Genomic DNA, 26679 nt, shown 5'->3' on the forward strand with positions numbered 1-26679 from the left:
AGAATCCTTCAGGACTCAGGGCCTCTGGTCTCAAGAAGAACTTTCTCTACATATCAACATCAGGGAGCTCAAGGCAGTCTGCCTTGCCTGCCAGGTTTTCTACCAGGACTGTATCTATCGGTTCTCATAGATAATACAATGGCCATGTTCTACATAAACAGGGCAGTGCGTATTCTTCCCCTCTGTGTCAAGAAGCAATCAGACTGTTGGAGCTCATTCCATCAGTTTAGAAGTGTCCTACCTTCTGGGATCGCAGAACCAGCCATCATGAGTAAGGCTACGGTTTAGACACAGGTATTTTTAGTAAAAGTCATGCACAGATCACAGGCCATAAACAAAAATTCACGGCCCGTGACCTGTCCGTGACTTTTACTAAAAATACCCGTCCTCATTAAAACTTGGGCTGGGGCAGTGGGTACTCTGGGGGGGGGGGGGAGGAGAGGTGTCTGGGGCACTGTGGGTGCTAGGGGATGTGGCCCAGGACCCCAGCTGGTACAGGGGGAGGGGTATTGGCAGGGCTTCCTACCCGGCTCCGTGTCCCTGCGGCTCCTAGGCGGCAGAGGCAGGGGCCAGGGCAAGGGCTCCCGCCACAAGCACTGGTTGCTGCAGCTCCCATTGATGAGGAACCGCAGCTAATAGGAGCAGCGGGGACGGGGCCTGCGAGCGGCATTGAGACCCCCCTTGGCTTCTCCCCTGCCTAGTAACTGCAAGGGAATCCCCCACCCTGAGGTAAGCCTCCCCCCGCACACTCCAACCCCCTGCTTATAGCCCTGAGCCCCCTCCCACACACCCAAACTGCTGCTGCTAGCTCAGGGGCTGCCCGGCTCAGGCAGCCCCGAGCCAGCACCAGCCATTGCAAAAGATCACAGAAAGTCACAAAATCTGTGACTTCTGTGACAGACTAGTAGCCTTAACCATGAGTGATCTCTCCGAGCGAACATCCCAAGGGACATCCCCCAGTGGTGCAGGACTCGCCTTATATACCTGTTCGCTACCCGCAACAACAGAAAATGTCATCAGTTCTCTCTGTGAGGCCACAGCCCAGGTCACAGATGCGTTCCTGTTGTCATGGACAAAGTACCTGTATTATGCATTTTCTCCTACCCCGCTGATTCAGAAGGTTCTGATGAAAATCAAGCGTGACCAAGCATGGGTCATTCTCATGACCCCCAGACAACGTTGGTTCACTACTCTTAGGGCTTTCAGTGGCAGCCCCAATACAGCTTCTGCTACACCCAGACTTGATCTCCTGCTCCCCCACAGTGTAGACCAGGGCTTAGTGGCCATCACTTTGGCCAGAAGAGTCTCATAGATCTGGGCCTTCACATCAGAGCCCCCATATATGGTCATCTTCAGGAATAAAGTCCAGCCGTGCCCATACTTGTCGTTCCTCCCAAAGGTGGTTTCACAATTCCACTACAGTCAAGCAATCTTCCTGCCAGTATTCTGCGCTAAACCACTCTGGCCTCCTCTGCCGCCTTCCCAGCACAAGTCCCTACCCAGGACATCTGCAGAGCAGCAACCTGGTCGTCCGTGCACATGTTCTCAATGCACTATGCCATCACCTAGCAAGCTAGAGACAATGCCAGCTTCGGTCGCACAGTCTTGCAGTCACCTTGTCCTTGAACTCTGAATCTACCTCCTGTACAACTGCTTGAGAGTCCCCTACATTGGAATGGACATGTGCAAGCACTTGAAGAAGAAAAATGGTTACTAATGTTTCCGTTGCCATTTCAAAACCCACCATCTGCCCCCTCTTATCAGAGGTGGTCAGTAAGAAGAAACTGAAAGGGAGAGGGGTCAGCAGGACCCTTTGTACCGGCAGCATGAGTACATGGCACCAGAGGGCACTGGAGCCAACCCGATGGATACCACTAGGGGAAAGAATTCTGGCAACTGTGCTTGGGGTTCACACACACCTACATTGGAATGAACATGTGCAACACAGCTCAAAGAACAACAGTTACAGAAAAGTTAGTAACTGTGTGTGTGTGTGTGTGTGTGTGTGTGTGTGTGTGTGTGTGTGTGTGTGTGTTTATTTCTGAGTAGAAGCAGGGAAGAGAGTCATCAAGGTTCAGTGGCATTTTCCCTCCAGATAGGCCTATAGAAATGACTGGCTCACATCTTGGCAGTATCGAAAGTACAGACTAATTAGCCTCTTCCTGCGTGAATATGAAGTAAACACAAGCAAATCTTGTGTGTCCATCCCTCTTTTTCATAACCAATGTTGCCATATTATATAGTGTGCAAAAAGGTGATCCACTGCAACTTGCAGATTCCTCCATGTTAGCAAAGGGATAAACTTTGCTACCCTATTTGATTATGAATGTGTGGTTAAAAAATGAAGTTCATGTTGATTGACTTATATTACACTGGAACCAGTTCTTAATGTCTATTTTTGGTTTCCAACTTCTTAATAAAAGTCTTTCAGTAATTTACAACTTAGCCCTATTTAAGTAAATTCAGACTTAACTCTTTTATGCACTACAGTTAAGGTGATTTTTTAAAAATCTGTTTTAAAACTTGCTTTATACTCTGAGCTCTGACTCAGGTATTACAGTAGACTGTATAACATAGTTGGACCCACTGATCTGCCTTAGTGGCTAAGGAAGCTTGCTTTTTCATTTACCTCCCAACCCTGAGTATATTAACATTGAGTGTTGTTTATGCCATTGACCTTCCTTGTGCTTGTTTAGAGATGAATATTGGCTAGGCATCTGTCCAAAGGGAGCCTATTTGGATTACTATTATATTTCTTCAGAGTGAAATAGTTACAGGAGAATTGAAATTGAAGTAGGAAGGTACTGGGAAGGGGGATGAGGGAGAATTAGCCATAAAGAAATTCTTCCTTGCTTAAGAGGTCCTACATTGTAAGTATTGTTATACCAATATGTAACTAATAAAAAGTATTAAAATATAGTACTTAGACATTGTTCTACATAGTATGATCTGAGGTTTTTATCAAACAAAGCTCAAGCGTATTTGCTTTATTTAATATGAATTATCTGTTCTATATTGTGTATCTTAAAAGCTGCTTCCTAATACAGTGTTCTTCCTTCTCTTAGGTTATAAAGCAGCTAAATGGAGTCTGAGCAGCTGTTCCATAGGGGCTACTATCGAAATAGTTACAACAGTATAACCAGTGCAAGCAGCGATGAGGAACTTTTAGATGGAGCAGGTGTCATTATGGACTTTCAAACTTCTGAAGATGACAATTTGTTAGATGGTGATGCATCAATTGGTAAGTTAGTAATTCCTATTTATGGCTTTTTGGTTTATAATCTTTCATTTGAGTCTAGAAAGGAACAGTTTTTGAAGCAGTAATTAAAATTTTCTAGATCTTGTTAGCAAATCTGTTACTGAAAAATGTATATTAGTGTCTACTAAGGTTTCTCTTGCTAAGCAGTTATATTAGACTTACAGTGGAGCCTGACAAATGCTAACTTTTCTGATAATCTTATGTCTTCTATCATTGCTTACAAAGCTGAAAAAAATCTTTGTCAAGTTTCTTTTCTCTTTGGGAAGATAGTGATAAAAGCCACCTGCTCTTTTCTTATCTGGCTCTTGGAGTGAGAAGGCTGCAAAGTTAGCTCTCATATCTGAACAGCAACTCATGAGAATAGTTAGCTTATTATCCTACATAGTAGAATTAGATTGGGTGTAACTATTTTTCCTACTGTTTATTGTAATCTGCTTCTTAGCACTATTCCCTTCCATATCAGAATAGAATGATGATTCTTCTGTAGTTGGTGACCATACTACCAAGAATCCCAGGAAAAGTACATCGTCACTAAATGACTAAGTTAGAGCGACAAGGTGGGTAAGGTAATATCTTTTATTGAACCAACTTCTGTTAGTGAAATAGACAAGCTTTCAAGCTACACAGAGCTCTTACTCAATTTAGAGCAAATATGCACTCTATGGTGGTGAATAGCAAACACTGGCAAGGGGAAGAGATCCATCAGCAACAGAGTGTAAAAACCATGATTCGGGTCAGTTCTACTGTTGCCTGACCCATTTGAGCAGCAGCTGTGAAACTCACCAGTGTCTTCTAAGTTTTATTGTGCTTCTGCCCACAAGGAAAGGTAGAAATGAGGAATCTCTTTTGTGTCTGTACCTACCCGAGTATCTCCAGCAATGTCAGCAGGTCTCTCTGCTTGCCTCAGGTTTTAACCTGTAAAATGGGAACAGTAATATCTTTGTTGCTTGTAAGAGTCCCATCAGCAACAGCAGAGTGAACTGTAAATGTGAACTTTGCAATTTCTATTCAGACTACTTTGGAACAGATGAGATTTTCATCTTCCATCAGCTGCTACTCAAGAAAGCTATGAGCACAAGTAAAAGGGCACTGAAGTGATCCCACTCATCACTCTAGATGTGAGGTCTTCAGAAACATGAATGAATTCATCTTCACAACACTTATGTGGGGTAGGGAAGTATTAGTGTCCTCATTTTACAGATTCGTATTTTCCAACCCCTATTGCTTCCCTTTTCCCCTTCACCCTGGCTTTGTCCCCGTCATTCTCTTTTGTTTTGTGCCCAGCCCTCCGCTGTATTCTAGTATGGTAGTCTCCCTTACCACCACACTTCCTGGGCACTAGCAGGCAGAGCATTGAGAGCACAATTATCCATTCCAATTCATGGCACCACAGTGGCCCTTGGCAGCCAGAGGATCACTTGCAGGCCAAGTGCTGCTCAGCCTCTGCATCCTTAGGATGGAGTTTGCTCAGTCCAGAAAAACCTTTTGAGAGTTTTGGTGTCAAACTCTTTTAAAAATGTCTTTACTGATCACCAACAGTGATTTTTTTTCCAGAGGCTCATAAGTTGGCCACGTTGGGGCAGAATTTCATACGACAGAAAGGCAGCCCCAAGTCAAATTTGAAGTTCTCGCTCCAGTCCATGGAGAGGCAATAGTTTTTCAGTGAAATGGTTGTAAGAATTTTTTAATGTGTTTTTTCCCTAACATCATTCTTCAAAATGGTTTAACTGTTTTACCGGAAGTTCTTGAAAGAAATTTAGCCTGATGCAGACACCCATCATGGAAATTTCTGCCCAGATAGTTAGTTTGGAAAAGACCTAAGCAACTGAAAACAAAGGGCTTATAATGGAAAGTGTTAGATCATCTAGAGGTATTTTTATAAGGTTGCCTATCTTATTAAAAGATTTGTCTATAGATTGAAATGGGTCTACTCATTTTTTACGATTACTGCATCTTAGTGTGGAGCACTTACTTGTGTTGGAGGTTGCACTTTATTTGCAGGGTTTGTGTGTGAGGATTATAGTTTAAATGGGATCCTAATCACATACTTAAATGTAATTTGTTGGTCTTATTCATTTGTTTAAGACAGAGAAGGATTTTATTTTTTCTCCACGGTTTGGTCTGATTAGGAGGGTTTTCACTTAAGGCACACTGGAACAGGCATGATCAATCATTAGTATAGCAGAATTTGACTATAAATTGGGCTAAAGAGCAGATAAGCATCTAATTTCACTAAGTGCTTCACAAGAATTACCCAGAATGGATCTGCGGGTTTATACACTTGAGTGTATCTGATATTCTTCTTCCTGGCAATGAGTTTATTTTATCAATGACATACCCAAACCTTAACTGCCAAAATCCTGGTTGTCAGTATAATAGAACAAGAATTTCTATCATAATCATATTTGATTAGAATTAGTAGTTTCTTGGGATATTTACATTTATAACTAAAAAAATATTTTGTATAAACTACTGTGACAAAGTTCCTCCTCTACCTTGGTGGGTCCTGCGCTTATTGGCGGATTTGCTCGCCTCAGAGATCTTCCCCTCTGGTGGAACCCACAGTCCAGGTCAACTCCTCCTGTGTCTGATCAGGAGTTGGGAGGTTTGGGGGGAACCCGGGCCTGCCCTCTACTCCGGGTTCCAGCCCAGGGCCCTGTGGATTGCAGCTGTCTATAGTGCCTCCTGTAACAGCTGCATGACAGTTACAACTCCCTGGGCTACTTCCCCATGGCCTCCTCCAAACCCCTTCTTTATCCTCACCACAAGTCCTTCCTCCTGGTGTTTGATAATGCTTGTACTCCTCAGTCCTCCAGCAGCACACCCTCACTCTCAGCTTCTTGCGCCTCTTGCTCCCAGCTCCTCACACACGCACCACAAACTGAAGTGAGCTCCTTTTTAAACCCAGGTGCCTTGATTAGCCTGCCTTAATTGATTCTAGCAGCTTCTTGATTGGCTGCAGGTGTTCTAATCAGCCTGTCTGCCTTAATTGTTTTCAGAAAGTTCCTGATTGTTCTGGAACCTTCCCTGTTACCTTACCCAGGGAAAAGGGACCTACTTAACCTGGGGCTAATATATCTGCCTTCTATCACTCTCCTGTAGTCATCTGGCCTGACCCTGTCACACTACCAAAAAGTTAAAGTATAGATACCTTATGGTTTGTTTATTGTAAAATGCTGTCGTTGGCAGTCTTGGAGGATTTTTGATCAGAGTTGAAAAACTTTAAGTATGCAGCAAAATATTTTGGGACACTAAATATGTATTTATTTACTATTCTTTCTATATCCTTGGTGTGTGAATTTAAATCTTCATGCTAATCTTGTTTCTGACAGGGCCAAAATCAAGCCAGGTGCCTTCCTGCTGGATTTCATGGCTTCATTATTGTGGCTTGTTCATTGATCTTTTTATTTTTGCTTTTGTTTTTTTGGTCTACTGCTGCCTTTATAGACTGGCTTCTGGTATTTAAATTGGATTGTCCTTTACCTTCCCTCCATTATAACTTTTAAAAATGTTTTTGTGTTCATTGAATCCAGGCATGCAAGATGAATCCACCATACAGAATTAAATTACATAATTTATGGCTAATCATCCTAAAGCTACCCTGTATCTTTCCAAGTGATTATTCTGAATTAATGAAAACAAGGAAGAAAAAATAAAATGAGGACAATTTTAATCTTGTAGCCAGTCCTTTTTTCTAAGAGTTTAAAAAAATTAAATTGTGCCTGAAATGTTTAGTTTGCTTGTATTTGTGAATTTAACTTTTCCTCCATTTTACAAAATAAAACATATTGCAGGGGGAGGGGGGGAAGTGCCTTCTTTATTCAGGGGTCTGGTCCAAACCCCAGTGAAGCCAATGCAAACTTTTCTGTTGACTTCAGTAGCTCTGGCTCAGCCCCCTTAACCACTAGGCCCCTGAGTCAGCAGAACCTTTAAGCATATGCTTCTCCTTAGTCACATGAGTAGTACCACTGAAATCAATACTCAATCCCTGAGTCAGCTAAGTACTTAAGAATAAGATAGATGATATACATTCATTATTTGATAATTCTTTGTATTGGGTATTGAATGCATGCTAAAATAGAGACGATACAGGGAACACTAAGGGACTCATCCTGCTTGCCTTACCCAACCACACCCATATTGTCTTCTCTAGCTCAGGTGAGTAAGGCATGTAGGATTTGACCCCTATGTCTATTAAGCATTTTGAATTCATAGGCTAGGATTTGTCTACAAATCGTTTTTGTGACGTCCTGGGTATTTTCTTAATATTTAGATTCACTATATGTATAAGTGAGCTTTGTGTTAGAGATTCATGTTTTTGATTTTCAGTTTGTTTGAATTGATTCCTCCAGCTCCTTATGGGTTTCTCCTTTTTTCTATACCTAATACTGTGGGATAGTTTTGTTTAGGTAATTCTGTCACTCTTTGCTGTCTCTATAATTAACAATTGAAAGCATCTATCACAGGAGTTCAGATACCATGGTGATGGGTGAAATATAAACTATCTGGCCAGATATGGTGGCATTTTCACTAATCTTAACTCTTACACGTGTAAATTTATTTTACACTCTGATGCTGTGGCCATTCTGTTCACACAAATCTCATTGACTTTAGTGGTACAAGTGAGGTCTGCAAGATGGTGGTGTTAGGGAGGCCAGTAAGCGTCACTAACCTGTGAATCCTTTTTGAGTGCCTGGAGACAGGTAGTGGAGGAAAACCACTGGCAGTTCTTGGTAAACTCTCTCAGAAATCCTGTTATAACAGGGTAAGGAGTTAGGTTGCTGTATGTGTGTAGGCTTTGGATGCCTTGAATCACATATCTGCCTTGGAGCAACACTGGCTTGTCAACTGTGATTAAAAAATAACTGGTTTTTGTTGCCTGTTAAAGCTTATCTATTTGTAGAAATTACATTTACTATATTTTTTTCTGTTTGAGTTAATATCTGCTGAGAAGTAAGAGGATATGTTATAAGCTGATAGGCTAGAATATCAGAAGTACCTGCATCTTTAGGAATGGAAAACATTTATAAATGCACGTTTTTCTATAGAAGTACTTCTGCAGATAGCTTTATGCTGACGCATTAGGGATTTTCCCCATTTAGTTAGCTAGTTAGTTAGTTATTGCTTAAATTGAATTAATATATATGTACTCTGAATTTGGCATATTTGCTGTTGGGGACCATCTGTATCATTTGCTGCTACAAAATATTATACCATCTGTGTCAGCATTTCAAAGCATGCAGGAGGAAATGCATTCTCCTATTTGTTAAATGGACAATGCCACTTAAAAACCATATTTAATTTGTATTGCAAAATATGTATCCATGTTACTAAAATACTTCATTACATTGCAAGAGTTTGTAAAATCTAGGTTTTTTTCACTAGAAGAATTAGAATTTTCTGAATATAAGCTGGAGTCTCCAGAATTGATAACTTGATGCAATGTGAAGATTATTCTGTTAAACACTCAAGTAAGGGAAATATAAATTAGAAGACAGAATGCATAATATTCTCAGCCTTTGCCCCAAATATAGTTTTTGTGAAGACAAGCGCGCTCAAAACCTATGATAAAGGCTCAGTTTACAGCCAGCTGGACCTAAATTCTGTAGCAAAGTCTCTGGCACAGCAGCTGACTGAATGTGACTCATAGGGCAAGTCTGCACTACAGCGCTATATTGGCACAGTGCCTACGGGGTGATAGTAACATAGATAAAATAGTTTGTGACTTTAAATATGATCATTCTACTCCTCCAAATAATAAAAGGTCATATAATAATTCTTCAGCCACAGCTGTTATGTAACTAAGAAAATCACATACAAATTAGGATAACTGATTATACAAGATTCAGACTGTGTTTGTTAGGTTTTTCTCTGCCACAGATGTGGATGCATTCTCTTGTGGACACTAAAGCCATGTCTATGTTAGGAGTGCTTTACTAATATACATATTCCATACAAGCAAAGCCCTCCTGGTGTGAATATAGTTTATAACAGCAGAGATGTGCTTTTACCAATATAGCTCATTCAACCATCTTTAAATGAAGAAAGCTGTACTGGTAAAAGTACACTTTTACTGTTATAACTGTGTTTACACTAGGGGCAACCGATGGGACTGCTATGTCTGTCAGGGATCACACCCTTAGCTGACATAGCTGTTGTGTAGACATTGACACCAACACAAAATGTAACACCAACAGACTCTGGTCATCAGTGGGCAGGATTGAACCTGTAACCTCTGGAGCTAAATGTATGAGCCTCTACTGCATGAGTTAAAAGCTATGTGGCTTTTAGCAAAGGCTATAGCGGACGCATCAATCTCTAGATGGTCTAGGTGCCACTAGAGGGGGATAGAGCACCACACCAAGCAGGTTTGGGTTACATCAACAGTTAATAAATTCTAAAAAAGATTGTAGAGTGAGAAGGTGGGTGAGGTAATACTAGAACACTGCATACAAAAGAGATTGTAGATTGTTTAGGTTTGTAGGTTAAACTTAAATGAAAGTGGAAGGTTCAAGCAATCAGTTTCCTAGTGCAGTCATAAATTGCCTTTTTTTCTGCCCTCTAAACATAGAATCATACAAGATTAGGGTCGAAAGAGACTTCGGGAGGTATAGTCCAACCCCCTGCTCAAAGCAGGACAAACCCCAACTAAATCAGACTGTGTATGTTCCTGAATTGACTGCGTTGGATATGAACTCTGCAGCCCTACACAGTCTCAACTGAAGTGTAACTAGAGCTTCAAAATTCTCAGTTCTACGTTACACTTTGCACATGTTTATTAATAAACAGTATGCAGTATTGTTGTATGTAGCCATGTCGATCCCAGGATATTAGAGAGACAAGGTAGATGAGGTAGTAGCTTCTATTGGACCTACTTCTGTTGATGAGAGAGACAAGCTTTCAAGCTACACAGAGCTCTTCCTCAGGTCTGGGAAAGGTACTCAGAATGTCACAACTAAATACAAAGTCAATCCAACAGTTTAGCATAAGTAGTTAGCACATATTCTAAGGCATTGGCTACACTCGGGATTTCACAGCGCTGCCGCGGCAGCTCTCGCAGCGCTGTATGTACTCCACCTCTCTGAGGGGAGTAGCTTGCAGTGCTGCGAGCGAGCGTGCAGCGCTGCAGGCACTAATTACACTGGCGCTTTACCGCGCTGTACTCGCCGCGCTCAGGGGGGTGTTTTTTCACACCCCTGAGCGCAGCAAGTTGGAGCGCTGTACAGCGCCAGTGTAGCAAGGCCTAAGAGACCATTCAAGACCACGAAAGCTTATGCTCAAATACATTTGTTAGCCTCTAAGGCGCCACAAGTACTAGAAAAAGGTGGTGGGCTGGGGTTGGGGGGAGGAGGGCTGTGGGTCCTGCTTCCGGGAAGTAGAGAAGTTAATAAACATTAGATGAGATGAAATATTGGAAAAATTTGAAACCAAGATCAGTATTTATCTCCAGTATGCTTCCTTACTTAGCAATTTGCTGATTGCAAGTTCTTACTAAATTATATAAGCTGTTTGTGACATTTTTGCAGAGGTCTGTGTATATAACATTGCGTAGCAGAATGGGGATCTGATTCCTGATTCTGTCTTCTAGACACTATTGGAATACAAACAATAAAATAACTTTAAGGCTACCTGTATTCTGTAAATAGGTTATTTTGTGTGTATAATACACCTTTCATTTCTGTACCATCTTCTGAAGATCTGACTTTTACAAACATTAATGTACTAAGCCTCTCATCCCTATTGTGAAGTAAAAAAAAAAACCCAAAGTGAGTCACAGAATTTACATCTGGGACTAGAACTAGAACTCCTAGTCTATATTTGGATACTAAAGTTGTCAGTAACTGACTGTCATCCCCATTTCTTTTTTAGTATCACATACTACAGTTTGCGCTACACACACTGTATGTGAACAGTATATGTATATGAGCACAGGATCTTCTGCAACGTGACAGTACAGGAAAGTTTGTCCCCTTGTGATTGTTTTATTAGTAGTCAGGTAATGGGGTTTCTGTCTAGAGCATGAGCTACTGTGTATCAAATGTACATTAATAAAGTTACTGGGCTGTGCTGCTGGCTGAGCAAAGTTGGAAGGCCTCTTTTTCTCTATTCTGGACTTAAAAGTCCCATCAGAACATGTAATTTTGTTATGAACAGAAAATTAGGTGGAAAATACATGCTTTGATTAAATCAATTGGGCAGCTGTGAATTGCAGGTGTTTTAAATAGAAATTGCTTGTCTTCCTCTTCTGTTCATGGTTTCTAAGATTGTTCCTCAACATGAACCTCCCATCCCCAGATAACCCATAAGCTTTTATGATATGAAACAAAAAAGTACAGTATACTATGTAGTTCTTTTCAGAAACATTTATTTCTCAAACATAAAAAGGCACACATTGTCCAGAATCAAAAACTTGTTGTTCTGTAAATAAGATATATCTGCTTCCAGAGTCCACTACCTAGTTAGGCCGAGCACTCTTTTTTGTATCTATATTTTTTGCTTTTTCAGCAGGTGGCTTTTTCCAGAGTTTCAACTAAACCAGAACATGCGATGAAAACACACCCAACTGTTCCTGAGCTAGCTGGATAGTAGTGCAGATCTTATTGAAAGTTGAAACAGTTCTGAATATAGGTCTCCAAAAGAAAATTCCATGAGGAGGAGGTAGGGACCTTTTGAAGACTTGTTCATTTTTAAACTGCATAAAGAATATAGTACACACCAGTCACTGTTTGTTTTGGTTATAGTGTTTTCAAAAGTAAATCTTCCATTTGCCAGTAGAATGCCTCACAAATTTTTCCTGGAAATTGAATGTTTACTAGTGAAGATTTCCCTCCTCTCTCCAAATATACTACCTTGTCATACATGATCTCTAATTTTGCAGAGACTAGTAGTGTGGCATCTCTTTGGTTGTGGCAAACTTGCATCTTTGAACTTAGAACCACAGACAAAAGTCCAGGGGGAAAAATTACAGCTTTAGTAGGTCCGGTGTTTTGTTTTACTTCTCTTCACAATATCATGCAGTGCTAGTCAGTTTTCTCCGGCAACTGGTTCAATGTAAATGTCAGTCTGCTGCTTCAGCTCCTGTCTGTTATCTAAAATGTGTCTCCATAGATAACAGATCATGCAATGTGGTGGAGGCACTTCTTATTGACAGGTAATACTATGTAGTGGATTCACAAGTCATAAGCATTTTAAGGGGGCATGTTGTTTAAAGTAATAGTTTAAGATGAGAGAATGAAAGCAGAGAAAATTAATGGTTTGCACACAGATGTATAAAAATAGATACGAGTTTAAAACAGTGAATAAAGCAAATCAAGGCAATGGTGACTCAATGGATTTTTTCACCAGAGATTTAACAATTTTTCCTTGATCTGTTTCCCTTTGGTTTGTCCCACCTTGCATCCAAGTGGCACCAATTGTACAACTGAATGCAGACCCATGGCAACTAATGAAGAAATTATACACCTCTACCCCGATATAACGTGAATTCGGATATAACACGGTAAAGCAGTGCTCCCGGGGGGCGTGGCTGCTTTACCTCATTATATCCGAATTCGTGTTACCACAAACCGTTCCTCTGTGCTCCCCCCTTACTTGCTGTGGGCCCCCCTGCCCCAGCTCATCGCTCCACCTCTGCCTCCTCCCACGAGCGCACTGCAGCTCCACTTCTCTGCCATCCCAGGCTTGCCGCGTCAATCAGCTGTTTGGCGTGGCAGCCTGGAAGGGAGGGACGGGGGGAGAAGCGGAGCGACAGAGGGAGAAGCGGAGCGGTGGCGGCGCGCTTAGGGAGGGAGCAGAGGTGAGCTGGGGCGGGGAGCGGTTCCTCTCCCTACCCCGATATAAGGCAGTCTCACCTATAATACAGTAAGATTTTTTTGGGGGGCTCCCAAGGACCGCGTTATATCAGGGTAGAGGTGTATATATAAATGCTTTTTCTCTGGAAGAATTTGATTAAGATAAATGAGAAGATAACTGGTTCAACTGGAAGTGGTTGGCATGGATTTGGCTAATAGATGCGTGTTGCAAGAGGATTGTGAAACTATGTACAATTCAGCCGAGTTTACCTACATGTCATCATATAATCAGATTTGCAGGTAACACGGAATTTTCAATGTAAGAGATGTCACGAAACATGATTTTGTTTTGTTTAATAGGGAGTTTAAAGTTTGGATAATGGAAGCTGAGCTGTGTGTTGTACGGGTAATTCTTAATAGATTGTGTGACTCCATTTCCTTTCACTGGCATGTTACTCTGCTGACAGGGCTTACATCACATGTTCTGCACTTTCCCAGGACCATCAGCATCTCTGTTTTTTGTGCTTTTGATGATTGAGTCTCACGCTGATGTTGACATATGAGGATTTAGCAACGCTGTTGGTGAACACACATATGCAAGGTCAGACCAATGCAGGAACCACAAGCACAGTTCCAAGTGGGATAGGCAAGATTGTCCATGACCATTGCATGCTGTTGTATCCTTGCTTTGCTCTTTTCACTTTTTTCACATCAGATGTTAATACACCTTTAACCGCTTTGAAGAATGGTGTGATCTGCCACCGCTTTGCTTCCCTATCGTTGGGGTCAACCTGATATGCGTCCAAGTTTGACTTCATTGTGTCTTTATAGTTTGTGCACTGGTCACCATGAGAACAGGTGCCTTTTTTTTTTTACAGTATTATTCATGTATTTGTTTTAATATGCATGCTCTGATTCATGTCTATGTGGTATCTTGTATTGATGTTCGTCCATCGTTATCGATGAAGACCTCAACAACTTATTCTTTCAATGACCGGGCTCTGTGTGTCCGGAGATGTCTGATCAGTCCAATTCGGGCGTGGAACGTCCTGTCACACGTCGGGCAGACATATAATGGCACTGTCGATGGTGTACGAGCAGCTCTGGACTTTCGCAGCTCACGCTTTTTTTTCAGCCTCAGCAATATGCCTCGCCTCAGAGGTATTACTGCCTGTGTGAATGAGGCTGTGCCATGCTGAATGGTTCAGTGCGAAGGTTTCCCATGTGGCGGTGTTGATCTCGAAGGACTTCAAAGAGGTCTTCAGCGTGTCGTTGAACCGCTTCTTTTGTCCTCCATGGGAACGCTTTCCCTGAGTGAGTTCTCCGTAGAAGAACTGTTTAGGAATGCGTTCATCTGACATTCTCACAACATGTCCAGCCCACCTGGTCTGGGCTCTCATCAGCAATGTGTAAACTGACGGCAGACTGGCTCTAGTAAGGACATCAGTATCGGGTACTTTGTCCTGCCATCTGATTTTTAGAAGCTTTCGCAGACAGGAAATGTGGAAGTGATTGAGCCTTCGTGCATGACTCCGATAGACAGTCCACGTCTCGCAGGCGTACAGCAGAGTTGGAAGCACCACTGCTCGGTAGACCTTCAGCTTTGTTGGTAGGCTGATCCCTCGACGTTCCCAAACGTTGGAGCGCAAATGCAGAGCTGTCTTTAGCAATTCTGCAGTTCACTTCATCATCGATTGACACTGCTCGGGAAAGGGTACTGCCCAGGTACGTTAAGTGGTCCACTGTCTGAAGTCTGTCCATTTACAGTGATGGACGGTTCTGAGTACGAAGCGTGGGGAGCTGGCTGGTGCATGACCTCAGTCGTCTTGATGTTAATGGTGAGACCGAAGTTATTGCATGCAGTTGAAAACTTGTCCATACTGGCTTGCATTTCTGGCTCTGTACTAGCATTCAGAGCACAATCATCAGCAAAGAGAAAGTCTCGAAATACAGTTTCCTTCACCTTGGTGATGGCATGCAATCGCCTCAGATTAAATAGTTTCCCGTCAGTTCTATACTTCAGGCCTACTCCTTCAGTGCAGTGTTGAAAGGCATCAGTCAGAGTGGCAGAGAATATCATGCTGAACAAAGTGGGTGTTAAAACACACCCTTGCTTGACGCCATTGGTGACTGGGAAGGCCTCAGATGTTTCACCATCATCCAGGACACGAGCCATCATACGGTGATGAAATTGACCTACCATTCATATAAATCTGTCTGGACAGCCAAATTTCGACCTGATCCTCCACAGGCCCTGGCGACTGACAGAGTCAGATGCTTTCGTGAGGTCCACAAAAGTTGTGTAGAGTTCACGATTCTGCTCTTGACATTTTTCCTGTAGCTGATGCACAGCGAAGATCATGTCAATAGTCCCACGTCCCTCGCGGAAGCCACACTGTGATTCTGGCAGTAAGCCCTTCTCCAGGTGAGTGATCAATTGGTTCAACAGAACCCGTGCAAGAACTTTCCCTGCTGTAGAAAGCAGTGAGATTCCATGGTGATTGTCGCATATCTGGCGATTGCCCTTCCTCTTATAGAGGTGCAAGATGGACGCGTCACTAAATTCTTGTGGAATGGTTCCCTGCTTCCAGAAGGACTGAAACAGCTCAGTGAGTTTCCGTAGCAGCACGGGTCCACCGACTTTGTACACCTCTGCTGGTATGGCATCTGACCCTGGGGCTTTGCCACTTGACAGCTGATTGATAGCTTTCTTCACTTCGTCCTCTTCTGGTGAAGCATCCATGGAGTCATTGACTGCAACCTTGGGCATCTTGTCAATGGCCTCATACTGAGCGATTGAGAATTGCTTCAAAGTGTTCAGCCCATCTCTGGAGAATCTGCGTCTTTTCTGTAAGGAGCACAGTACCATCAGAGTTCAGGAGGGAAAAGCTCCCAGAAGACTGTGGACCATAGAGTGTGTTAAGGGCTTCATAAAACTGCTTATAGTCGTTCCTGTCCACATATGCCTGTATTTCATCTGCTTTGGCGCTCAGCCACAATTCCCGCATTTTGCGCAGTCGGTTCTGTACAGTTCTGTGAGAGTTGATAAAGGCGGTCGTCTTTGCCACTGAGGATGAATCGTTTTGATATGCACAAAGCAGGTGGTGCTTCTCAGCAAGTAAGACCTGGATTTCTGCATCATTTTCGTCAAACCAGTCTTGCTGCCTGCATGTGGAGGGCCCCAATGCCTTCGATGCAGCTGTATGGACAGTGTTGTGGAATCGCTCCCAGTCTTTCTCAGCGTCATCCTCAATACGAAGATCAGCAAGTTCATTCTCTAGGTCTTCCGCTAGATTTTCAGTGATGTGGCTGTTCTTCAGCTTCGACACGTTGATCCTTTTGAAAGCCTTACAGCCTTGTGGTCATCTCTTCGGCATGATACGGAGCTTCATTTTGAACACTATGAGCCTATGATCCGTCCAACAGTCAGCGCCACACATAGCTTTTGTAACCCTGACATCTTGTCTATCCCTTCTCCTGATGATGACTTAATCGATCAAATGCCAGTGCTTGGAATGGGGATGCATCCACAAAGTCCTGTTACGGGTAGGAAGGCGGAAGACCGTATTGCTGATCAGAAGGTCATGTGCTGCACAAGTTTGCAGCAGTAACAGACCATTGCTGTTACACTTTCCCACTTCATTTTTCCCGATGACTCCTTCCCAGGCTGCGGCATCGCATCCGACTCTTGCGTTAAAATCGCCAAGCAGAATCAGCTTGTCTGTGCGGTGCACTGATGATAGCAGAGTATCTAGTTCTTCATAGAACTTATCCTTCACATCCTCTGGGTTGGTCATTTGTAGGAGCATATGCGCTGATCGAAGTAGCTTGTTTTCCTTTTTGAAGCTTGTCATTCCCAAGCACAGTGGTAGGTCCGGATCCAACATGTAGAGGCCGAGACAGACGATTAGGTGAACTTTGATCTGTAAAGTATAAGTACCTTTGTCCCTCATTTGTAGAGAGGGAGGGTTCTGGGCTTCATGCCCATGCAAGCAACTGACATATTTGTCCATATATTTACCTTATGTTAAATCCCCTTTTTAGTTTACTTTTTTTTGTCTCTTATCCTTATTTGCACTGAGATTAATTAGGTGATAGATCCTAATTCAGGGACAGCCATACATGTGACTTCTTAGCAGGGGGTCCATAACATCCTTAAGTTCTCCCCCCACATTGATACATTGTAACACCTTTCTGAAGCAGACTATAAAATATGGCCTTGAGTATTCTTGAGTTGGCCATCTCAACAAGATTACCAGACCAATGCAGCTGAGCTTTCACAAGTATGCTTTGAGTGCCAGACATCAGGCAATGATAAAGGATTTTGATAGTGTGAATCTTGTCCCACCAATTGACCCTGCAAACAGATTGAAGACCGTGCATAGGGAACTGGTCCAGTTTTCTAATGTGGCGGCCATGTTGTCTGTATCACAACTATATAGTGAAGGATTGTAAGCACAACTGCCTGATAGACATTCAGATTAGAGTGCTCATTTTGATGCCCCCTATCATTCCATAGGTGATGTGACAGCATTCCAAAAGCTGATTCAGCTACTGAGCTGGAGGATAAATAATCCCAGTCATTGAGAAAGCATGACTTCCCTCCAAGGTGGCAGCACAGAATGCTACAGTGAAGCCTCTGAGTATTTATTTTCCAGCAAAACTTTGTTAATCACACATCAGTAACCCATATATCCTATAATTCACATGCACAAAAGGCCAACTTCTCAGTAAATACACAATAAAGTACTGCAGTTGAGATCTTGTATTGCTAAGCCTTTTTTTTTAACAAAATAAGTTCCAGAATAGTTACAAGTGCACTATGAATTATCTACAAACACACAATAAACTACCGTATATACTCGATCATAAGTCGGTTCGCTTATAAGCAGACTTCCCAAGATGGATAAGTAAAAATGGAATTTTTTTATAACCCATTCATAAGCCATCCCTATAATTCTGGGGTCAGCAAACTTTGGCTCCCGGGCCATCAGGATAAGCCGCTGGTGAGCCGAGATGGTTTGTTAACCTTGAGTATCCGCAGGCACGGAGGTAAACCTAAATAAACAAAGTGTCCCGGTGTGCCAGCTGCTTACCCTGACGGGCCAGGACAGCAACTGGTGGGGAAATTTTTTGGGGGGCAGAATCTGGGAGTCGGGAGTAACCCCTGTAACCTCCCCCCCCTAGCCCGGGACCCCCACACTCCCCATCCCATCCTTTCCCTCCTTATCTGGGGAGGGCAGGGTGGGATGTCTCTGGCCTGGCTGGAGCTGCTCCTGCAGTCTGGGCAGCGCGGCCACAGCATGTTCCGGTGGGCCAGACTGGGTGGCGCGGCCGCAGCATGTTCCAGTGAGCTGAGCCAGGCGGCACGGCCGCACCATGCTCTGGGGGGCTGGGTGGTGCGGCCACAGCCTGCTCTGGGGGCCGGGGCTGAGAGGCACAGCTACAGCCTGCCAGCCCCGGAGCTGCAGCTGCTTTGGAGGCTGGGGGGAGAGCAGCGTGGCCAGAAGCGGAGACACTTTGGCCCCGTCTCTTCCCTTCTGTCTCTTCTGACTGTGCTTCCTCTCCTTGCTTCCTCTGTTGGGGGGAGGGGCTGTGTCCACCTCTCTCTCTCTATACCCATTCATAAGCCGACCCCCTTCTCTGGTGCATCCCTTTTTTACTAAAAAAAATTTGGCTTATGAACGAGTATATACGGTACTTCTTTGACATATGCTCAGCAGGCTCCCAGAGTTATCAGCATAAAATATAAAGACCAAAGGTGTGCGAAAAAACTTGTAATCCTAGTGCATTGCTAATGTAAATATTAGGAAGACAATAAGAAAAAGAGCTTATATTTTAAAGTCACAAGTGAGTAAAATGCAATATAGAACAAAATGGGTGATAATGTATACCCATTCCTTCCGAAAGTTATCTGGCCAAAAATCTAAACCTTGTTGCCCAAAAGCTGACTGAAGACATTTGGCGAACAAATACGTTATTAGGGAAGCTGTTTTAGATGCAAGAGGAGGCACTGAAAGAAGGCACAAAGTTATATATAGGCAAAGGAGACAATTGGGATCATTTGACAGAAGCCTGGGCAGAAATGGGAAGAGGTATAGTGGACGATGAAGGCAAGATATAGGAGGAAAGAAGATTTGTGTATAGTTTTTTGAAGTGAGGACTAGGAGCTTGCACTTGATGCAGAAAGTATGTAGAAGCCAGAGAAGGATTGGGATATAATCGGAACAGCAAAAGAGGAAGATTATATTGATAGCAGAATTTTGGCTAGACCAAGAGGAGGAAGAAATGAAAGGTAGGAAGTCCAGGGAATAGGAGGTTGCAGCAAAAAAGATACTAAGGGTATATCTACACTAAATACCCGCGACTGGCGCAGTCAGCTGAGTTGGGGCAGGTCTATATAATTGCAGTGTAGGTGTCTGGGCTCTGGGAGGAACCTCACAAGATGGAGAAGACTCTCAGAGCCCAGCCTTCAGCCCAGTTCCAGACATCCACATTGTCATTTTATAACCCTTCAGCCCAAGCCCTGTAAGAGCAAGTTAGCTGACAGGGCCAGCCTTGGGTTTTTTATTGCAGTGTAGACATACCCTAAATGGCCCAGTGAGACTCCCAAGCTCAGTATATTGTATGTAGAGACGAGTATTAACAGAACATCTACTTTTTCTTAATGGTTCAAATTAAAGGAACATTCTCTCCACCCAATTAAAATTGAGAAAATAAGTGATTTTAATAGCATAAAAACTAACCTCACTTAATTTTATTATAGGAAGTCCCCATATACATCTCCCCCTTATCCATTGCTTCGGATATCCGTCGATCATCAGTAAGGGAACGTGTTCCAATTTATGTTGGTCCTGATCCACATATCCATCATTTACATGGATTGGGACCAATGTTAATTGGAACATGTTCTCCTATTGTACAGTACTGGCGTCCGCTGGTTACATTCAAGGCTTATTACCTACAAAGGACATTCTCCATGCTGATTAGGAAAAGGAAAGCCCAGTGTAAAGAGTTTTGGTAGTCTTACAGCATCTTGAACGGCGTGGAAAACATTGACGCATTGTGGGAGGAGGTCACTGTGCAATTTATGAATGGCATTTGGTGCCATGCATGGCCAGATGCGGTCCACAGCTTCGTGGAGTTTGATGCCGTTCCTGCTCTCAAGCAAAAAATTGTCAAGCTGGCGAAGGATGTCGGCTTCGAGGAGGAGGATGTACAGGAATTGTTGGAGTCTCATGCTGAGCAACTGACAAATGAGGGACTGATTGAGCTGGACCAACAACAGATATCCGAAGAAAGGAAGGACGATGATGCCGATGACATAGGGCAGGAAGCCAGGAGTCTGATGGCAAAGAATCTCTCTTGTTTCTTTGGATTGCTGGATGAGATGATCGAAATCATAGAGAACAGTGATCCTTTTTGTGAACAGTCTGCCAAAGTCTCTAGGACTCTCGATGCAGTGGCTTGCTACAGGGAGATCTATCATTCAAAGATTCATGAAGGAGAACAGATGTTGGTAAAATCCTTTTTTAAGTCTTCTTCAGTCAAAAAGCCAGCCACAGAAAACCCACCCACCACCCCTCTCTAAGTTTAACATAATTGACATTGTTTTATCCTGTATTACTGTACTATTTTTACTGTATTAAAATGGTCTGTATTTGAACAGTGTTAGTAGGGTTCTACATTGAATAAAATGTTTTATGTGTAAAATGTGTACTGTATAACCTGTCATTGTAAAAAGGTACACTGTTTAGGCGAAAAGAGCATTGTCATAGGTGAGTGTGGTGATGTTGTGAACGCATCCCCCCTCACCTCTTATTCCATTATTTCTTATGGGGAAAAATTCCCCTGTATACGTTGTTTCAGTATCCATTGCCCTTTTCAAGAACGCAACCCCAATGTATACAGGGGACACTCTGTAATTGAAAAATATAAACTTGCCGTATAGGTCTGGGTATCCAGCTAATCTCAGGGATTTTCTTTCTTCCAGGCTAGACATGAAGAAAAACTTGGACAACTCCTGAGAACAGAAATGAAGAGAAAATTGATTATTTAATTGCAAGTAGGGCTGCAGCCAGGAGTTATAAGTAAGGCTACGTTTTAGTCATGGGTATTTTTAGTAGAAGTCATGGACAGGCCGCGGGCAGTAAACAAAAATTCATGGCCTGTGACCAGTGCATGACTTGTACTATATACCCCTAACTAAAACTTGGGCTGGAGGGCTGCAGATGCTCTGTGTGGGGGGCAGTCTGGGGCGCCACAGGTGCTAAGGGAGTGGATGGTGGGACGCGGCCCGGAAACCCCGCAGTCTCCCTACCCAGCTGTGCGCATCTCCCCGCAAGTAGCTGGCATGTCCCTGCAGTTCTTAGCAGGAAGGAAGGCCAGGGGGGTTCCGCACGCTGCCCCCGCCACAAGTTCCGGCTCCACAGCTCCCATTGACCAGGAACTGCACCCAATGGGAGCTGCAGGGGCAGCACACAGAGGCTCCTGGCCCCTCTGCCTTGGAGCTGTAGGGACATAGCTGCTTCTGGGAAACCCGCCCCGTGCTACCCCGCACTCAATCCCTGCCCTGCCCCGAACTACAGCTGCAGGGATGGGTGAGCTGCGGTGGCCTGAGACTGCCCCAGCAGCAGCTGATGCAGCTGTCCCGGAGGCTACCTGATCTGCTCGGACAGCCGCACCGGCTGCTGCAGAAGTAATGGAGGACATGGAAAGCCACAGAATCTGTGACCTCCGTGACAGATATGCAGCCTTAGTTATAAGGTCTGGGCCAAGCTGTAAAAGTAAGCCCCCCAGAAGCCTAATGGTCCTCCTTTCCTCTACTTCTTCTGTTCCACCTTGTTTCTCCCTTGTTAGTTTTTGTCTCTTATTTCTCTCCCCCTGTATTCAGGGTTCTGATAGGCAGTAGAGAAATATGCCTCTTCCCCATAGTCCAGAGAAATACAGGGAAGATGCAACTACCCTGTTGGGGTCTAAATATTAATTGTATGTGGGAATTTCCTACACTCTTCTGCCCCACTCCCTTGCTAGTTAAGAGCTGACTTCATTTTTCTTCCACAGCTGATCAGTGGGAGCAAAAGAAACAGTTGCTGAGGAGTCTTATATTGTCACTACTATTCAGGCTCCTATAAACAAGAAGGAACTGTTGGGGCAGAGGAGAAGCTGCCTACTGAGTGGCTCCTGGGTCAGGGCACCCCGGTCAGGCTGGGCCTAAAACAGAGTTCTTTGTTATGCCATGCTGATTGTGCACAATGGCCGTGTGATTGGTTAATGGGGACTGAATCAACATAAGAAATACAAAGTACTGTAACAAAAATTTTACTATGACTCCACCTGACACCCCTCTTCCCCCCCCCCAAGCCACAAATTTGCATCAGCTTCTATAGTTTGTATAATAAATATCAGAACACAACTTTTGGCAGTGTGACATACTTTAATGTCAAACATAGATTTTCCACTTTAAGTTGTGTTTTTAGTGCTACTGTGTTTTGTTCCCGCTATAAGACCCTGCTCTCAGTTGCTTATAACTTTGCCAAACTTTTAACCATTTGTGCTGAAAATTTCCATACCAGGTGTCTGGGTCAGGCTTTTAAAAATTATTTCAGTTAAAATGGTTCAGCTGTTTTTGACAAGGTGGTTACAGAAACATGCATTGTTTTGCCCATGTTAAAAATTCTGGTGACCTTCTCTTTGAGAAGCTTTAACACTTTGTCAAGTATCAGAGGGGTAGCCATGTTAGTCTGAATCTGTAAAAAAACAACAGAGGGTCCTGTGGCACCTTTGAGACTAACAGAAGTACTGGGAGCATAAGCTTTCGTGGGTAAGAACCTCACTTCTTGCATCTGAAGAAGTGAGATTCTTACCCACGAAAGCTTATGCTCCCAGTACTTCTGTTAGTCTCAAAGGTGCCACAGGACCCTCTGTTGCTTTTAACACTTTGGTTTTGCAGCAGGGACTTAACATTTAGCAAGGGGCTGCCTTTGTGTCAAGGATGTGCCTTTGCCTTTCCTGTAAAAACCCACCCAAATTTGGCTAATTTAGAAGCCTTTGAAAAATCACAGTTGGCGTATACTCAGTAGAGGCTTGTTAGTTAACCATTTAAAGTTTCTGAAGATTGTCTCCCCTGACCGTGATCAGGGCTGGCCTTACCATGAGGTGAACTGAGGTGGCTGCCTCAGATGCCGGACTTTGGGGGGGCACTACTAGGACCCAGTGTTTAGAAAATTGTCTGCTGCTAGTGCGTATGTATTTTCTCTGCTCTAGATGCACAGAGATGGTGGAGTGCTGTGCTGGAGGAAGGAGGGCATAAGAGACATAACAGGCAGGCAGGAGAAAAGTGAGGGGTAATAACAGAAAGCAGGAGTTGCAGGGAGAGAGAGGAGGAGCCTCTTATGTACCTGTCTAGCACCCCCAAGGAGCCTGGACTGATTAACACCAGCTTCTCAGGGAGCTTCATGTTTCCTGCTGCTTCCCTGAACCCACTTGAGGAGAAGAGGCAGTCAACTGAAGTAGTAGGAGCCAAAGTAGGCCCTTAAGACGCTGATATCTTCCCTCACTCAGGCCCTTCTACCAGCCTGCTTATTTGTCCCCTTCAATTGCGTGTTGAGAGCTACTATAGCTGGCACAGAACCGCAGTCATGAGTGAAAGAAGAAAACGCCCCTCTGGGGTAGCATTCAGAAAAAAGAAAGAAAGCAAAGGAAGCTTTTCTATCTAAGCAGGAAGGAGCTCTCCTGAGATACATAGACACAAATGTTCACGGTAAGCCTTCTGGCCCCAGTGAGGATGTGAGTGGTGAGTAGGGTTACCATACGTCCTCTTTTTCCCGGACATGTCCGGCTTTTTGGCACTCAAACCCCCGTCCAGGGGGAATTGCTAAAAAGCCGAACATGTCCGGGAAAATGGCAGCTCTGCTCCTCCCCGACTCTTCGGCTCTGTTTAAGACCCGGGCTGCCCAAGCGCTACCGGCTTCGGGCAGCCCCCGTGCCTCCGGACCCTGCGCCGCCGGAACCCAGGAGGGGAAGTGCCCGGCTGGGGGCGCAGGGTCCGGAGGCATAGGGGCTGCCCAAAGCCCGAGCGCTACCGGCTTCACGGTTTGCCGGGCAGCCTCCAGATCCTGCGCCCCCGGCTGGGCGCTTCCCCTCCCGGGCTCCAGCTGCGCTGGGGAAGCGCCGGCTGGGGGCGCAGGGTCTGGGGGCTGCCCGGCAAACCCTGAAGCCGGTAGCACTGGGGCAGCCCTTTCCCCCTGGCTGGGAGTGGAAGGGAGGAGGGGGCGGAGTTAGGGTGGGGAAGGGGTGGAGTTGGGGCGGGGCTAGGGGTGGGGAAATGGGCGGGGCCAGGGCCTGTGGAGGGTCCTCTTTTTTTATTTTTGAGATATGGTAACCCTAGTGGTGAGGAGATGCCTGATCTTCCAATTAGAGTGCAGGTGACCTGGCAGCTATTGCAGCATCCATATCTCCATCTCAAATGGATGTAACCATGCATGTTCCTGAAGAAAAGTGTAGATCATAGAAGAGTGTGGTGGAGGTGCAAGAAACAACTGCTGCTGAGTTTAGTTCCTTAAGTCTAGATGATCCAGGACTGTGGACCCACTGAGGGACTTCCTTGTATTGCATGGGCCACAGCAAGTGAAAAACTTCATGTTCCCCAGAGACAATGAAAATAGAAGTTTCCATCCAACACATTACTGACGTGAAATCCCCAATGGTGACAATGTGAAGAAACCATAGCTTATGTACTCAAAAACCCAGAATGCTGCATACTGTTTTTGTTGCAATTTCTTCCAGTCTAATGTTCCAGCCACATTGGGTTCTACAGGAACAAAGGACTGGAAAAATCTGGTTAGAAATCTGGCATGCCATGAGAAGGCAGCAAATCACCAGAGAGCATTCCATAGGTGGAAAGAGCTTGAGATGAGACTAAGGTTAAAGACCACCATAAATGATCAGCATGAAGAGAAGATTGCATCAGAGTCTCTTTACTGGCAAAATGTTCTGAAAAGGCTCATTGCCATTGTGAGAATGCTTGCTACCCAAAACCTAGCACTGCGTGGCACTTCAGATCAGCTGTATGTGCCAAACAATGGAAACTTCCTTAAAATTGTGGAGTTGATGGCTGAGTTTGATGCTGTACTCCAGGAGCATCTATGAAGAGTCACCACCCAAGAAATGTACACACTCCACTACCTTGGAAAAACAATTCAAAATGAGATCATACAGTTACTGGCAACAAAAGTCAAACAAGATTGTGGCAGATCTGAAGTCAGCAAGATATTACTCTGTTGTTCTGGATTGCACAGTTGACATCAACCATATGGAATAAATTACTTTAACGATGCATTTTGTAACAACAGAACCTAGTGAAAATGTCCCTGCAATGGTGACTGTCAGAGAGCATTTTCTAGAATTTATTGACATTAATGATACTACAGGAGCTGGTATGACAAATGTGCTTCTTAAAAAGCTGGTAGATATGGGAATTGCGTTAGCTGACATGAGAGGTCAGGACTACAATAATGGTGCCAACATGAAAGGAAAGAACAGAGTGCAGACACAGATCTGAGAGTTAAACCCTCAAGCTTTTTTTGTCCCATACAGTTCTCATTCATTGAACTTGGTGGTCAGTGATGCAGCATCAGCTTCTAGTGAGGCTGCTGAATTTTTTAATGTAATTCAAAGCATCTATGTATTTTTCTCTGCATCAACTCATTGATGGCAAATTTTGAAGCAACATCTGGGAACATCCTCTCTGACACTGAAACCACAGAGTGCCACACGATGGGAAAGTTGAGTGGAGGCGATAAAGCCTATCAAAAACCAAATTTGGAAGATAGATGATGCCATAGTTGCCATTATGGAGGATAATGCTATGACAGGAACTGTTTGTGGGAGAACAGTGGCAGAGGGAAATGGAATCACCAGAAACATACATAACTTCAAATTTCTGTTGGCTTAGTGTTGTGGCATGACATATTGTTTGAAATAAATGTAAGCAAGAGACTTTAAGGTGTTGACCTTGATATATTTGGAGCAATGGAACAACTGGACAAAGCAAAGTCATACCTACAGTCTTACTGGTCAGATGAGAGATTTTAAAACATTCTGAAGAGTGCACAGAAGTTGGCAGAGGAACTTCACACTGAAGCTATTTTCCCATCCATTCAAGAATACAAGAGTCACCGAAGAAGATGACATTTTGATTACGAGGCATGGGATAATCCCATAAGAGACCCCAAACAACAATTCAAAGTTGAATTCTTTAACCAGGTGCTAGATTGTGCAATACAGTCAGTTGAACGTTTCATGCAGCTCAAGGAACACAGCAGTATATTTGGGATGTTGTATGATATTCCAAAACTCCTCACTCTACCTGAAGAAGACTTACACCGGCAATGCGGGGCACTAGAGACAGTGTTGACACATGATGACATGCACAATATTGATCCGAGTGATTTAGGTGATGAACTAAAAGCCCTTTCAAGATACATTTCAGCAGGATCAACTCCAAAGGCTGTTCTGGAATATATGTGCACAAATAAGATGGCCCACCCTCTTTCCAAATGCTTTTGTTGCTCTGCGCATACTTCTAACACTTCCTGTAACAGTTGCCAGTGGAGAATGCAGCTTCTC

At 43.9% G+C, this 26679-nt stretch overlaps 1 protein-coding gene across 15 annotated transcripts in view; it reads left to right on the plus strand.

Moving 5' to 3' along the window:
• CLCN3 (chloride voltage-gated channel 3) overlaps nt 1-26679 on the plus strand; it is a 122077-nt gene that overhangs the window by 38135 nt on the left and 57263 nt on the right. For 12 of the 15 annotated variants that reach the window (XR_010601408.1, XM_065596557.1, XM_042842104.2 and 9 more), the window contains one exon: nt 3066-3241. Coding sequence is in view for 8 of the 15 variants with exons in the window: in XM_065596557.1 (XP_065452629.1) it covers nt 3082-3241 (160 nt within the window). In the remaining 7 variants the exon portion in view is untranslated. Of the gene's footprint in view, nt 1-3065; nt 3242-11764; nt 11918-26679 lie in introns of all 15 variants that reach the window. The other 3 variants (XM_065596559.1, XM_065596562.1, XM_065596560.1) reach the window with 1 other exon arrangement.

Source organism: Chrysemys picta, chromosome 5 (assembly GCF_011386835.1).
Source record: "Chrysemys picta bellii isolate R12L10 chromosome 5, ASM1138683v2, whole genome shotgun sequence".
Classification (NCBI taxonomy): Eukaryota; Metazoa; Chordata; order Testudines; family Emydidae; genus Chrysemys; species Chrysemys picta.